General features: G+C 53.8%; 1 protein-coding gene across 1 annotated transcript in view; it reads right to left on the bottom strand.

The window, feature by feature from the left end:
- TTC28 (tetratricopeptide repeat domain 28) overlaps positions 1-14,817 on the bottom strand; it is a gene marked incomplete at its 3' end in the record, with an annotated part of 610,006 nt that overhangs the window by 32,518 nt on the left and 562,671 nt on the right. Inside the window, 1 exon segment of the mRNA XM_077761493.1 lies at positions 6,851-6,991. Within this exon segment, the coding sequence (XP_077617619.1) occupies positions 6,851-6,991 (141 nt within the window).

Raw genomic sequence — 14,817 nt, 5'->3', positions numbered from 1 at the left:
TGGCCGCGCCAGGCACCCCCACCGCAACACACACACACATCGGTTCTGCGCTTTCTTATCCAAACATGGAGAGCGGACCGAGCAGGTGGAAACGCCCGCTCAAGCCTGACACGTCCAGGAACAGCCAGTCACCGGGCCTGGAGATCCCGTCCCACTGTCCCTGCTGCACGGAGTCAGGAACCAGCAGCCGGAGCTGAGCGCTACCCTCGCCGCATGTGAGCAGGCCGGCTTTGGCTTTCCCCACATGCAGTGGGACCCGAACCCTGGAAGACTGGGAATAGGACCCCCTCTGGGGAGGGGGGAGGAGGCAGGAGGCCTGGGGCCACCATGGAGTTCGCTCTCCTTTCCCACCTCCTTCCTGAGCCCCACCCCTGCGCTCTCAGTTCCCACCAGGCACTCGGTGTGTGTGTGTCGGGGGGGCATCTTTCCATCCAGGTGTAGGGCTGTGGAGTAAGCTCACCAGGAACACTCACTGCAGGGCACACCCAGCCCTGGCATCCTCAGCACCAGCAGGGGTGGGGGCAGGAAGGGAAGTACCTGATGGGGGCCTCCTCTGGGGTGGGTGCTCCTCTGCAGTGCAGTCAGGCAACAGGAAGCCTGCAGCCTGGAGGGGGGCCTGTGTTCTCTGGGGAACCCAAGGCCTGGAGCTATTTCCATCTCAGGGCCCGAACTTCCATCTGGAGTGCACTGTCCCCCCCTCCCCCCAACCGTGGCCGACCCTGCACGGAGCGCCGCTTTCCGGGGACCCTCTGTGAGCGGACCTGGCCTCCAGGTCAGGGCTGTGCAGGGGGCAGGGAGGAGGGAGGAGACTGCTCCCCATGGAGGGGAGCCTGCTGCAAATGTGGTCTCATTTTCTCAGCCATCTTTCCTCTTCAGCTCAAGCAAGGGGTCCTCACCCTCCCGGGGTGTCTTCATCAGACATTCTCACTTTCTAACAGCTACTTTGGGCAGCTTACTGTCTGTGCTCACAGCTGCAGGGGTGAGTCAGGCTGCCTGGTCCCCGGGGGAGTCCTGCCTCTGCTCCTCTCAAGCCTTGAGAGCCCCTCCACCTCATCAGTAGGGGCTTCCTCACAGCCAAGCATTGCCCTTGGGAGAGCCCCAGGCAGACGGTGCGTGGAGCTGTGTGGTTCCGGCCTCCCTGCCCTCAGCCCTGCCCAGGACGCTTGAAAATCCCCTCGAGGACTCCGACCTCTGGACTGAGTCTTCTGAGGGATGGGAGCTGGCTTGAGATTTGAGCAAGTACCTGGGGTGTAAGGTACCAGTGGAAGAATTTAATTGGCAAATCCATTATATTCAAGTAGCCAGAGATGGTTCAATTCAATTTACAAAGGACTCTGATACCATTCAGTGACTCTCTGCTGAACATCTTCCCATGAAGGGTTGTCTCCTCTGGGAGATGAAGGCTGTCAAATGCATTTTAAGTACTTATTCAATAAGCTGTCGGCACTTTCTGCCTAGTCCCCTCCTTAATTACTGAGCGCCTGGCTCTCCGGGTCTGGCTCCCTCCTCAGGAGAAAAGCCACGGGGCTGGGTGGGCCCAGGCAGAGACCCTGGCTTCCCATCAAGGCTGGCTCCTCTTTAGCTCAAGGCCAGCCTGGGGCTGCACATGGCTTCTTCTCTCCTCTTGCTTGGAATGTTGGGTTTGCATGCAGGTTCATGGCCTAGGTGAATGGCTGTGACACTAAGCTCTACCAAGAGGGCTTGGGCCCACCCTCCCCCACCTGGGGTCCTGTGCCGTGACCATGTGCTCTTTGCGTGATGCGCATGAGGCTCCATGGCTGCGCCTGCAGATGGTCACCTCGGGAAAACCTGATGCCCAGGCCACCTGGCATGGGCCTTACCTCCTGACCACAGTCAGCGGTTGGGATAGATGGCCCAAGCCAGGCAGTCAGTGGGGGGACAGGCTTATCATATGCCCTGGGACAGAGAGAAGAAAAGACGATCCTGCGTGTGGTGGCCTGTCTAACTGATGCATGTCCAGCAACACAGGGAAACCCTTCTCCAGGGGGCCTTGCCCCCATATGTGGTTTGTGAGCCAGCCTTCCCCCTCCCCTGTACCTAATAAGCCTGAGAAGTCTCACCTACTGGCTTATAAAGAATACCCAGAGCCATATTAGTGTTGTTCAAAGATAGAAACAGGTAGTGAGTTCCCTGTCACTGGAGGAGTTCAAGCAAAGGGAATGATCATGTGGCAGGGGTGTTATTAGATGGCTAGGAATCTGGGGCATGAGCACTGTCTTTGTAGAGGGGCAGACCTGGATCCTAATGCTGCCTCCGTTGCTTACTAGCTGTGTGACCTTGGACAACTAATTTGGCCTCTCTGAGCCTCAGGGCCCTCATCTATAAAAAGGGGATGCATTGTACCTGCCATGGCTGTTGTAGGGATTGACTCAGATAATACATGTAAAGCACTAAGCACAGTGCTGGGTTCTTGGTGAGTAATGAGTAGTAGTTGGGTAGTTTATTTGGTCTTTCTGGCTGTAAGGGGAGGAAGCATCAAGCTCTCTAGTCAAGTAATGGGGTAGAGAGTCTGTTCACCACCCCCCACTCCAACCACCACACAAAAGGGTTATCGGTGCCATGGAAACCTCAGACCTGGGTGGGGACAGAAGGAAACTGCTTACTACACAGCAGATCTGTCTGTCATCACACTGGTGGCATCCTCCTAACACCTCCCACTGTCATCCCCAGTTTCCAGATGGAAAAATAAAAGGCTCCAGGTCACCCACTACTAAAAGTTCCCCAATCCAGGTGTGCCTGGCCCCAAAGCCCCAGGCCCCCTCCCCGCCTGTGCTGCACCGCAGTGCCTAGGCACACGGACCACGGCTATAGCCAGAGCACCGCCTGTGTGGGGCCTCCCGGTGAGTGGCAGGCCTCTGTGGCATTGCTGCAGCCTGCTTTGGGCGGCGCTGGAGGCCCGTGTGATATGGATGTTTATAAAGAACCGGAGCCAAGCATCCATGCAGACCCACACAGGACACAAATGCAGAGAAACACGGGTCTACATGCTTTCCGGTGTACTGACTGGGCTGAGCTTGTGGAGTCAGCCTTATTTCTTTCCCAGGCCTCTAGGAATCTGGGGCACAAGTGGTCCCCAGCCTCTTCTCCGGTGCACATCTCATTCCGTCTTACCTCCCCTGCAGACCAGCCTTTTTGCTCATGAAATTGAAGGTCAAGGGCAGGCTTTGGAGCCCTCCTCCCTCCCCACTGCCAAGGCCTGACTCTCTGGGGTTGGGGAGGGGGCCTGGGGAAGGAATCAAGTGCTGCCAATGCCCCTCCAGGTGACTCTCTGTCCCCAACATGGGGCAGCCAGACCTGGGGGGTGGCCCCCCAGGCCCCCCAGGCTGCACCCCCACGACTCTCATTACTGAGGTGCTCTGCCCAGCAGATGGTCCCTCAGTGGCTGAGTCCATGTGACAGACCTATCGGGAAAGGCCCATGCGGGAGCCACACTACACATGGCTGTGCAGACCATGCCATGGCCGCCCGCTCTCACCCGGGCTCCTCTCCCTGCCCCACAGTCAGAGGAGGCTGGTTTCCCTGGGATGGTGACACTCCCCTCGCTTCTTGCAGGAACCCAGCCCTTGTGAGGATTCTCCTGGGGGCAGAAACCTGAGGGAGGGCCCTGGCCCCTTAGGTCCCCTCTCTCTAGGATGAGGACACTTAACACTTCTTTGTCCACCACTTAGGCTCCAGCCACTCCTCTCTGGGCAACAGGGAAGCCCCTCGGCACGCTGTGTCACACGCACAGCCGCGTGTGTGGAGAGTGAAGATGCAGGGTGCACACTGTGCTGGTGGCAGCAACAGAAATCAGAACATTGCTCTCTGGGAGACCTGGCCTAACTGACCCTGGACGGGCACAGCTTCAATGCCAAGGTGCCGCCCCGGGACCCTGAATCCAGATGAAAGCTGTCCAGTTCTTCCCCCGCTTTCCTGTAGCAACTGTGGCCCGAATGCCCCCAGGTTGAGCCCCACATGCGTGCGCACACACACGCATGCACACACATATACACACACTCCTCAAACACACACACCCTCTACCACACATGCATGGGCACTGGCTTTCCAGCCCTCAGCACAACTTCCAGAACATTCTGCAGGCTGAGGGGCAGCGTCTCTGAGGCCTGCTTCTCTGTCGTGTGGGCCCGCCCCCGGGTCTGGGTGCTAAAGGAGAGAAGAGTCCTGCTTTTTTCTCATCAGGGGTCCCTGCCCTGTACTCAGGTGTCTTCTACCAAAGTGCACGGGTGAGAAGAAACCAGTGCTGTGGAGGCCTCAGGCCCACAGACAGAATGAGGAGCCAGCCTGGGGAGGCAAGGAGAAGACTGATGCCAGGCCTCATGAGACGCACCAGCCGTGGCGGCCTTGCTGCCAGACCAGTCCAGCAAACCACAGCCCGGAACAAACAGGCCAAAGAACCCACAAATCACCGAGCCGGAGAGCCCCGGGGAGGGAGCCAGTGCTGGCCCCTGCACACGAGGCCCTGCACACATGGCTGCCTCCACTTCACCTCTGCAGGCTCTTGGCGGGCAGGGGGGCGGGGCGGGGGGAGCACTCTGCAAGTCCTTAGTATCAGGAGTCTGCAAAAGCCACTTAGCCGTTTCTGTTCAGAGACAGAGCAGCTCCCCTGGTGGGATGTCGATGACATCGCTGGGCATGGAAGGGGCAGGGAGGGAGGCCTGGGATCCAGGGCAGGGCACTTGGTAGTGGTTGAGGTGAAGGGGACGGGGAGGGGTGGGGGGGTGGGGGCGGAGGCTGGCAGGGCAGCTGGGGCGCCTGGCCTGAAATCCAGCTTCGGCACTGTTCCCGTGTGGGCCTCTGGCCCCTGACCCCTGGGTGCCCCTCAGCTGTGAAAATGCAAGGCTGGACTGGATGTTAGCAAGGGCCTGCGCTGCTCTAGCTGACAAGTGTCCTTGTCATCTCGTGTCATCTCGTGGTCCTCGGCATCTGTGGTCCCTTCCTTAGCTCTGCCCCCTTGGGTGGAAGCCAGAACCTCCTTCCTGGAAGCACTGGGGAGGGGGAGGGGGGCGGCAGAGGGCACTCGGCAAACTGTCCTGGGCCTTATGGGCTGGCTGATGGAGCCTGAACAAACACGGGCTGTCTCCCTCATGCATCTGCCCTCCGAAACCTCTAGAAGGTGAGGATGGGAAGTGTCTGTGGATGCTGCTGAGGGAACTAAGCGTGGAGCAGTGGGCAGCAAGGCCCAGGCTCCCCACCCAGCCCCAAGGCTGGCCCACCTTCAGCTGAGACTGCACTGTGTAAATGAACCAACAAATTAATCCATACTATTGCACCCATCGGACCTATGTCAGAGCAGATCTGAAGCACAAAAACCATTTTCCCAAAACGAGCAGCTCCCTGACCCACAGTTCATACCCCTTGCCACCCAGGGATGCTGACCTAGGGTCTCAGCCCTGAATGCAGGGCTCCCGACCACTGGCCATGGACGCCTGATGGCCCGCCCTTACCATTCTCTCACGTCAGAGACCTGAGGTGAGATCAGAAGAGGAAGGGCAGGTGAGGCCACGGCCCTAGGTGGCCGCCATCTGCTGCACGCAAGTCTTATCCCTTTCGAAGTCTATCCCCCCTCCTTATCTTAGGAATTCCAGCTTAGCACTGTCCTTCCCACTTTACTCAAAACCGTAGAACGCCGCCAGGGGTACGGTGCCTCCTCTGCACTGGGGGGCCGGCCGGTGTGTTATTTACATATCAGCTCCTTTAATACCCACTGTCAGGGAACCCTTCAAGGTAAAAAGCCTGTCCCCACTCTGGGGATGAGGAAAACGGCCTGGCACCGTTCACACAGCTGGTGAACCGCAAAAGCAGGACACGAGCCCTTCACGCCATAGTCCCCAACCATGATGGCATCACCTGGCAGTCAAGAGTCACCTGCTTCCCAGGCAGAGATGCTGACAGAGAGGGATGTGAGCCCATCTGGCCACGTCCCCACACGAAACAAAAAGGACGGGGAGATAAACCAGCCTGAAGCTGTCGTTCCCTCCAACCAGGCTGCCAATTCCTACATCCCCAGCCCCTGGCTCCCGTCCCACATGGCAAGCCCTTGGGAAAGTAAACATGCATTTGTCACCTTGACAGCACAATAACGGGAGGAACCAGGGCCCGTAGCTGGAGCGGACAGGGCAGACCATGTACAGCAGGGCTGCCAGGCCGGGTCCAGTCACTTCCCTCCTGCGTTCCAGGCTTGACCTGCTGCCCTTTAAAGTCAAGGCTGTGGCAGGGAACCGAGAGTCTGGGAGGTCTTTCTGGAAAGGTTTATCTAAATGTGACTCCCAGATTGTGGCCGGGACACCAAATGATAGCGGGACAGCTGCCCCTCACCCCCCCTGCCTGCCCCCATTTATCTGGATGCAGCTCGGCTATTACGCCTGATGAAAAGATACAAGGGTGTGCTGGCTGGCAAGTTTAAGCCCTTTTTGTTCAAGTACTAGAGAGACTGGGTCTGAGGTTGGATGGCTGGGCTGGGGTCTGGACAAGTTCTCCTCCAAGGAGGGCTGGCATCCCTGCTGTCCTTGGCTTCCCTCAGTCCCCGGTGCTGGCCCACAGGTCATTGACAGAAGGTGGCCGAGAAGTAGCTGGAACTGTTCCGTCCGGATTCTGCCTGTTGTTGGGACAGCCGGCCCCTGGACCTCCCACCCCACACAAATGCAGACTGCCACGTCCAGCCTGTCACGTTTTCCTCACACGACCCAGGGGTGCCGCTGTGGCCCCGAGGCCCTGACCAGCGTGGGGCTGTGGAAACTCGTGCCACAGGCCAGAAGCCCAACTGGAGGGAAGGGGCGGCAGCTGGAAGCTGCGAGCCCGCAGCCGGCCGGAGGACAGAGGCCGCACGCACCTGTTAAAGAGGTTGTTGCGGCGGACCATCCGCAGAAAGCCAGTGGGGTCAGTAACCGAGTTGAGCTTGTTGTTCATCTCTTCAAACTGCTGGTCTGTGAGGTCCCCGGCTTCGCTCTCAGTCTCGCTGCTGGCGCAGGGCCTGTGAGGGAAATCGCGGGGTAAGTGGATCAGAGACAGACATGCTCAGCGGCAGATGCCTGCGCGGGGGTCCAGTGCCACCTCCCTGCCCCACGGAGGCCCCGTACAAGGGCCCCCCTGAGGCGGGCGTGGCCTGGAGCCCCCTTGACGTCCCTGCGACCCCCTTCCCTCCTCAGTGGAGTGCTTCTCAGGATGTGTGCCAGCTGGCGATTGCTGGCTGTCGCCCCCACGTGGCTGTGAGCTCTACAGCAGGTGCTGCCCGAGTTGCGCTCCGCATCCAGACACCAGGCCGCAGGAGGTGCTCAACAGCCAGAGCGGAGCCCGGGGCCCGGGGCCATGTGCAAACAACCCAACTCATGTGCCTGTCTAGCCTGTTCCAGAAACGGTAACTGGGCGCCTGACGTGTGCCAGGCACCATGCCACGGCCACGGGACATGCGGCCTGAGAAGGCAAGTTGCCCATGGGGACACGGACACGCCTACAAGTGGCTGCAATGCCGGACAGAGCGGCCCTGTCTGAAGTGCAGGCTTGAGAAGCATTGCTGATGGGGGCCCATTCTGTAAGCTCACCATGAGGATATTGCAATTTTCAAATTAATAAATTCCTATTTCCCCTATGACAGACTGCAACAGAACATCTACGATGGGGTTTAAATAAACAGAAATACCCAAGGGGTGCCTAGATTCATCAGCATGATTAAAATGACCAAAGGCTTATGAACCGTAAAAGCGGAACACCTGTGGCCCGATGTGACCCAGAAGGTGGGGGAAGGAGCCAGCGCGTCTGAGGCAGCGCTGCCCACCTGGGGCCTGCCACCCCCCTTACACCTCACAGGTGTGGCGACACTTCACAGGGCCCTGAGGCTGACACAGCAGCCCTGGCTTCCTTCCTTCGGCGTGAGGGTCACACTCAGACTTTGTGGAAATCCAGCCCACAGGTAGCCCCCAGCCCCCAGACGATGACTTTGCTTATGGTCTCCGGCTGACTAAGAGCCAGGGTGGAAGACAGAGAGCGTCGGGCCCTGGAGGACAAGGCACCAGGCACAAACCTCTCAGTGCTGCAGAAGTGGGGCCTAGAGAGGGATGGGCGTCCTGTCACCCAGAGGGGACAGGTTCTGCACATCAACATGTGGGTTTAAGGTGAACCTGACCTGCTTCAAACAGGCTGGTGAACCCGTGCCATCAGAGTGTCACCACAGGAAGGGCAACGAGCCCCTCACTGGGTCGTTGAAGCCACACAGTATGAGAAGCTGCCAGAAAGGCTTCAACGGTCTGTGTGAACGNCCGGCTTGACTCTGGGTGTGTCTGGATGAGATTAACATCTGAATCTGAGGACAGGAAAGCAAACTGCCCTGCCTACCATGGGTGTCCACAGCACCGAGGGCCTGAACAGAGCACACAGGCTGAGTAAGAGAGGATTCCATCTCTCCCTGACCGTCTTCAAGCCAGGACATCCGTCTTCTCCTGCTTTCGCACCTGGACTCAGACTGGGACTTACTCCATTGTCTCTCCTGGGTCCTAGTGGGCCGACTGCACAGGGACTTGGGACTGCACTTGGGACTTCACAGCCTTCATAACCATGTGAGCCAGTTTCTCGTAACAAGCAGCTGTGTGTGTGTGTGCGCGCGTGCGTGCGCGTGTGTGTGTGCATGTGCGCGCGTGCGCACGCGTGCAAGCACCCTATTGGTTCTATTTCTCTGGAGAACCCAGACTGGCCCAGCCAGTAATTAGGCACCAGAGCCCCGACTCAGCCATGTTCCTCACAGAAGGCTCCCAGGACCGAAGCCCTAAAGGTTCTGAGAGCGGAGTGGTCTTCAAGCAGGGCACGGAGGCCTGCCTGGCGGGCCCGCTACCCCAGAACCACGCCAGCAGCCAGTAAGGCCACTAGCCTGCGTTCCGGGCCCACACGATCTGAACGGCCCAGGGCCTGGCATGCAGTAAGTCTGCGACAGGAAACTGGTGAACGAATGAATGGCTTAAGCTGGAGAGCGCTTTATAATATGCAAAGTATTTTCCATCTCATTGTCTGTGACGTGGCTCCTATTGTCTCCATCTTACTTCTGAGGAGACTGAGGTTTAGAGAAGCCAAGGAACTTGGCCAAAGGGCCCCAAGTGGTAGAGCCAGGCGTGAGCCCAGGTCCTTGGTGTGGGCTGGCCCGCTTGTCCTCTCCTACTAAGGCTCCAAGCCTGTCCCTCCCAGCTGGGGTCTGACTAGGAGGGGGAAGGGGTGAATGCAGGAAGCAAGGGAAAGCGGGAGCCATCTGAGCACCTCCACAAATCACCGAGGCTCCCATCCTGCTGGAGCAGGGAGCGAGCTCGCATCCCGCTCTCCGCCTCACGGGCAGCAGCTGAGCAGGCGCGCAGCTGCAGGGTTGAAATGCTCTCCTGGGGGCTGAGGGCCCTTCACAGAGACCCTGGTAAATATCACTCAACAAGCCCCTCTGTCCAGGGACACATTCATCACGAACGTGACTGCCTGCTTGGAGCTGAGAGATCTGCTTGTCATTCAGGGCTCTGCAAAGGGGAGAAGAATCGGCCGGAACCGGTATCAGCCTCCTTTATCTTGCAGTTCCTCTCTCGCTGTCAGCCGCAGACAGAGCCCTCAGAAGCTCATGCTTAATGGGGTTGTTTCCTACTTTCTGACCCTTCAGAGTATTAACACCGAAGGGAAAAACAAACAGGCCATGTCACAGACAAAAGGGTCTTCCGTTTACAAAGCGAGCCTCGTCTTCACAGCAGGGGTCCCAAGAGTGCCCTGGTATCACGGCCACCCCCGCCCCCACTTCTCTGAGAGACCTTCTAGAGACGGCACATCTCCCAGTCTGATTCCATGCACCCTGTGTGCACCCACAGTGACTGCTGAGCTGGACCTGTGTGCAAGGATGGCAGGGGCTGAACAGAGGAGGGTCACACCACACCTGCCTTCAAGGCATTTACGAGCTCGTATGACTAGTGGCTACTGGCTAAGGTGGATTAAGAAGGAGCACACGGAGGCCACCAGCCTATGACCAAGACTGGGGGGCATAAAGGCATCTGCTGCAGCTGAGCGGTCTCCTGAGGAATACAACTCTGATGGGCAGAGACTTGGGGGGGAGTGCTTCCAGGCAGAGAGAATGGGATGAGCAAAGGTGTGGAGATAAGGTGTGGAGCTCTTTGGTGCCAAGGGGAGAGCCCAGTTGAGCTGGAGCAGAAGGTACGAGTGGTAAAGGAGGAGGAATAAATGGTGGAGGGCTTGGAACTTGGAAGGCAGCTGAGAACTGTCAGCCCAGGCCTCTGAACAGGGGGTGACGGGCTCAGGGCTGCCTTTTGGGAGATAGTCAGCTGGGCCAGAGAGGAGGATGTGGGATAGCGGGGTGGCTGTTACTAGCACCCGTTCAGAAGCAGCCCTGAAGGCCCAGGGTCAAGCTCACTGAAGCCTGATCATTCCCAGGACACCCACCAGAAGCCCCATTCTCGGGAGCTACTATTGTGCTAACATGCCTGGGCCTCAACAAGCCAGGTGAGGCTCTGGCTCTGGGCTCTGAAATCTGGGCTCTAAAATCTTGATAGTGGCTCCTTCCTCTGCTCTAAGCCTCTGACCCCTGTCTCCCCTAGAAACAGACTCTCTGAGCTGGCTCTCCCCACTTTTGGTTCTCTATATTGTCACCAGCATGGTGACACCATGGCTTGTCCTGTGGTTGGGCCAGCCCCATTAGTCCACACATATGAACTAGGGTGGCAAGGAGATATATGAACTAGAACTGACAGGAGAAATGTTACCAGAAAGAGAACTTATTTGCCTGGGCAGCTCATGGAAGGGGCAAGTAGCAGTTAAAATATGGCGGATGGGCAACCGGTGGCAAATGGGGAAACTGAAAGCAGAAGTTGGTCTTAGGTGGAAGAGGAATGGGTTCAGTTTGAACACGCTGAATATGCAGACAAGAATGTTAGTTGGTGACGCCAAGGATACAGATGTTGATTCTATTATTTAGGCACTTCCTTCTAAAAGGCCTGAAGACTATAGAAATCCAAGTCGGGTGCTCAGGGAAGAGGTCAGGATCTACTCTCTGATGCCTCATTCATTTGCTCACTTAACAAATGTTACTAAGTATTTTTTACAAATATCCTGCTATCCTGGGTTCTGGCTCCAGGTAAGATGGAGTAAGCACATTCCACCCCATCCTTCCTGCTGGATACAACTCTAAACCTTGGACAGACTGCATGGAACAGCTATCTCAGGAATGTGAAAAGCAAATAATAGCCAGCAGATTGGGGAAGAAAACCAGAATTTAAAGTGCCACCAAATCAATAGTGAGCTTCACATTTTTTTCTCTCTCTGGAATCACGCAGACAGGTGTCCATCAGCCCAAAACATGAAAAAGAAGTGGGCATCAGTGGGAACAGACAGAGCTCCGGGGGGAGCCCTATACTTCTTACTCAGAGAGAATAGAGAAAAGCCCTCCTTTTTCGTATTCTCTCCTTTCTGTTCTCATGTTCTAGGCCACAAGTGATCCTGAGTTAGTGGCAGTGAGAGCAGCAGCAAGGGTGGGAAGGAGTCCAAACTCTGAGGGAAAGGAAACTTTGGGTGTAACCAGAGGAAATGTGGCCCCATGAGGGCAGGGTGGCCCCTCTGCTCTTTCTTTTCCTTTCCCCCCTGACCCTCGGTCCATGATGAGAGAGACCCTGTAGGAAAGGTGAGGCGAGGTGGGGGGGTGTAAGTAAAGCCCCAGCTTTTTGGTGAGGGGACCAAAACGAAGAGCCCTGGGGATTGAAGAACACTGGTGGGGACGCAGGCAGGAAGGGGAGCACATAAAGTCGTTTATGAATTCCTGGATTCGCCACTAAGGTGCACAGGTGTAGATCTGACCCTAAAGATTATGAGAACCTAAATACAAGCTAGGCAGCTGCCCGGTTCCAGAACAGGCCCCTGAACAGTGCGCCTGTGGGACAGACTTGAGGAGTGTGGCAAAAACCTTGAAAACGGAGTTTATACTGAAAGCTGGTCAGAGCTTATGACCTGAACCCCAACCAGGGCAACTGCCTACCTGAACACCAACACCAACACCCTCCACAGGAGTCTAACAAGACCCAGAGTTTAATGCGATTCAATAACAGATTTCAAAATGCCCAGGATACAAGCCCAGGTCACCCAGCAACCAGAGAACTGTTTTAGGACAATCTCAACCTGCAGGGGAAAAGGCAATCACCAATGCCTTTTGGAGTTGTGCTAGGATGACACAAATGTTGGAACTGTCTGCCAAAGACCTTAAGGTAGCTACTTAAAAATGCTACAAGTAAGGGCAAGACCCTTGCAAATATGGCAAGAAAGAAGATCTCGGTGAAGCACATCAGATATCAAGAAGGAGCAAATGAGGGGCTGGCTCAGTCGGTAGAGCACACGACTCTTGATCTCAGGGTTGTGAGTTCGGGCCCCATGTTGGGCATGGAGCCTACTTAAAAATAATAATAATAAAATTTCCTTTTTTTAAAAAAGGAAGGAGCAAATGAAAAATTTGGGACTAAAAACAAATGACTGAAATAAAAACTCACAGTATGGCCTCAATAGCAGAATGGAGATAACAGAAGAAAATCAACAGACCTAAAGATAGAAAAGCAATAGAGATTATCCAATCTGATCAATAGAAAAAAAAGAGAGTTGTGTACATTTTGTTTTGTTTTCTGTAAAATGGACAAACCCGAGGGACCTGTGTTTCTATACCAAAAGACCTGATGTTTATGTATTCAGAGCCCATGAACAACAGGAGAAAGTGTAGAGCAGAAACACATGGAGGGAATAATGAAAGAAAATTTCCCAAATTTGGTGTCAGATATAAATCTACAGATCAAGAAGCTTAATGAAACTGGTCATTTCATTGGCTAAAATTAAAACTCAGGAAACAACAGATGCTGGCGAGAATGTAGAGAAATGGGAACCCTCTTGCACTGTTGGTGGGAATGCAAACTGGTGCAGCCGCTCTGGAAAACAGTGTGGAGGTTCCTCAAAAAATTAAAAATAGAACTCCCCTATGACCCAGCAATAGCACTACTAGGAATTTATCCAAAGGATACAGGGGTGCTGATTCATAGGGGCACATGTACCCCCAATGTTTATAGAAGCGCTTTCAACAATAGCCAAATCATGGAAAGAGCCCAAATGTCCATCGACTGATAAATGGATCAAGAAAATGTGGTTTATATATACAATGGAATACTACTTGGCAATGAGAAAGAATGAAATCATGCCATGTGCAACAACGTGGATGGAACTGGAAGGTATTATGCTGAGTGAAATAAGTCAGTCAGAGAAAGACAGATACCATATGTTTTCACTCATATGTGGATCTTGAGAAACTTAACAGAAGACCATGGGGGATGGGAAGGGGAAAAAATAGTTATATAGAGAGATGGAGGCAAACCATAAGAGACTCTTAAATATAGAGGGTGGACGGGGAGTGGGGGAGAGGAGGAAATGGGTGATGGGCATTGAGGAGGGCACTTATTGGGATGAGCACTGGGTGTTGTATGTAAGCAATGAACCATGCAAATCTACCCCAAAAAACAAGTGCACACTATATACACTGTATGTTAGCCACTTTGACAATAAATTATATTAGGAAGGAAGGAAAGGAAGGAAGGAAGGAAGGAAGGAAGGAAGGAAGGAAGGAAGGAGCTGAGTGAACCACAAACAGAATAAATTGAGGGAAATCCATGACTCGATGCATCATATTCAAATGATGGAAAATTAAAGACAAAAAAAAATCTTGAAAGCAGCCAGAGATAAATATGCATTATGCATAGAGAAAATAATAATTCAAAAAACTGAGGATTTCTCATCACAGATCATAGATACCAGAAGGAAATGGATATTTATTTTTAAAGTGTTGGAAAAAAAAATGAATGACTAACCTAGGATTCCACGTCCAGTGAAAATATCCTTCATAAATGATAGTGAAATAAAAACATTCTCAGATGAAGGAAAACTGGCAGCCTGAGATCATCACAGACATACTCTCTTGTTCATGCCTTATGCAATCTATCCTCTCCCTGAGGGTAGGGAGAACCTATGACTTGCCTCTAACCATCAGCGTAGTGATAGATGTCCCTTCAGTGATTACGTTATATCAGACTCTAACTCTACTCAGACTCTACTCTACGGCCTTCTTGGTGTGCACATCTACTGAGGTAAGCAGCCATGCTGGGAGGCCTACATGGCAAGTAATGTAGGGCAGTCTTTGGCCAACAACCAGCAAGAAACAGACTCTCAGTCCAACAGACTAAAAAGGAATAAATCCTGCCAATAATCAGGTGAGGATGGAAGTGGTTTCTTCTCCAGTCAAGCATTCAGACAAGACCTCAACCATAACTAACAATTTGATTGCAGCCTCAAGAGAGACTCTGAAGCAGAGGATCAAGCTGAGCCATGCCAGGGTTCCTGACTCATAGAAATGGTGGGCTAATAAATTTTTATTGTTTAAGCCATGAAATTTGGGGGAATTTATTATTTAGTAATACATAACAAATACAAAAAGAGAATTCATTAACAGCTGACCTACACTAAAATAATTGTTAAAGAAACTTAGACAGAAGGGAAATGATACTAAAAGGAAACAAGGAACATCAGGGAAGAGGGAAGAGTAACAAATATTAAATATCTCAGTAAATATAATAGGCTATTCTTCTCCTAACACTGTTTGATGGAATCTTTATGTAGATGCAGTATACAAGACAAATGCAAGATGAGGGTGGAGGTCATCCCACGGTGGTAAGATTTTACATTTCACTTAAATTAGTAAAATATCAATAGTCAAGTAGATTGCAGACTATGAAAAGTATGTACATTATAATCTCT

Source organism: Crocuta crocuta, unplaced genomic scaffold (assembly GCF_008692635.1).
Source record: "Crocuta crocuta isolate KB4526 unplaced genomic scaffold, BGI_CrCroc_1.0 scaffold348, whole genome shotgun sequence".
NCBI lineage: Eukaryota > Metazoa > Chordata > Mammalia > Carnivora > Hyaenidae > Crocuta > Crocuta crocuta.
This window is presented reverse-complemented; position numbering and strand designations above follow the sequence as displayed.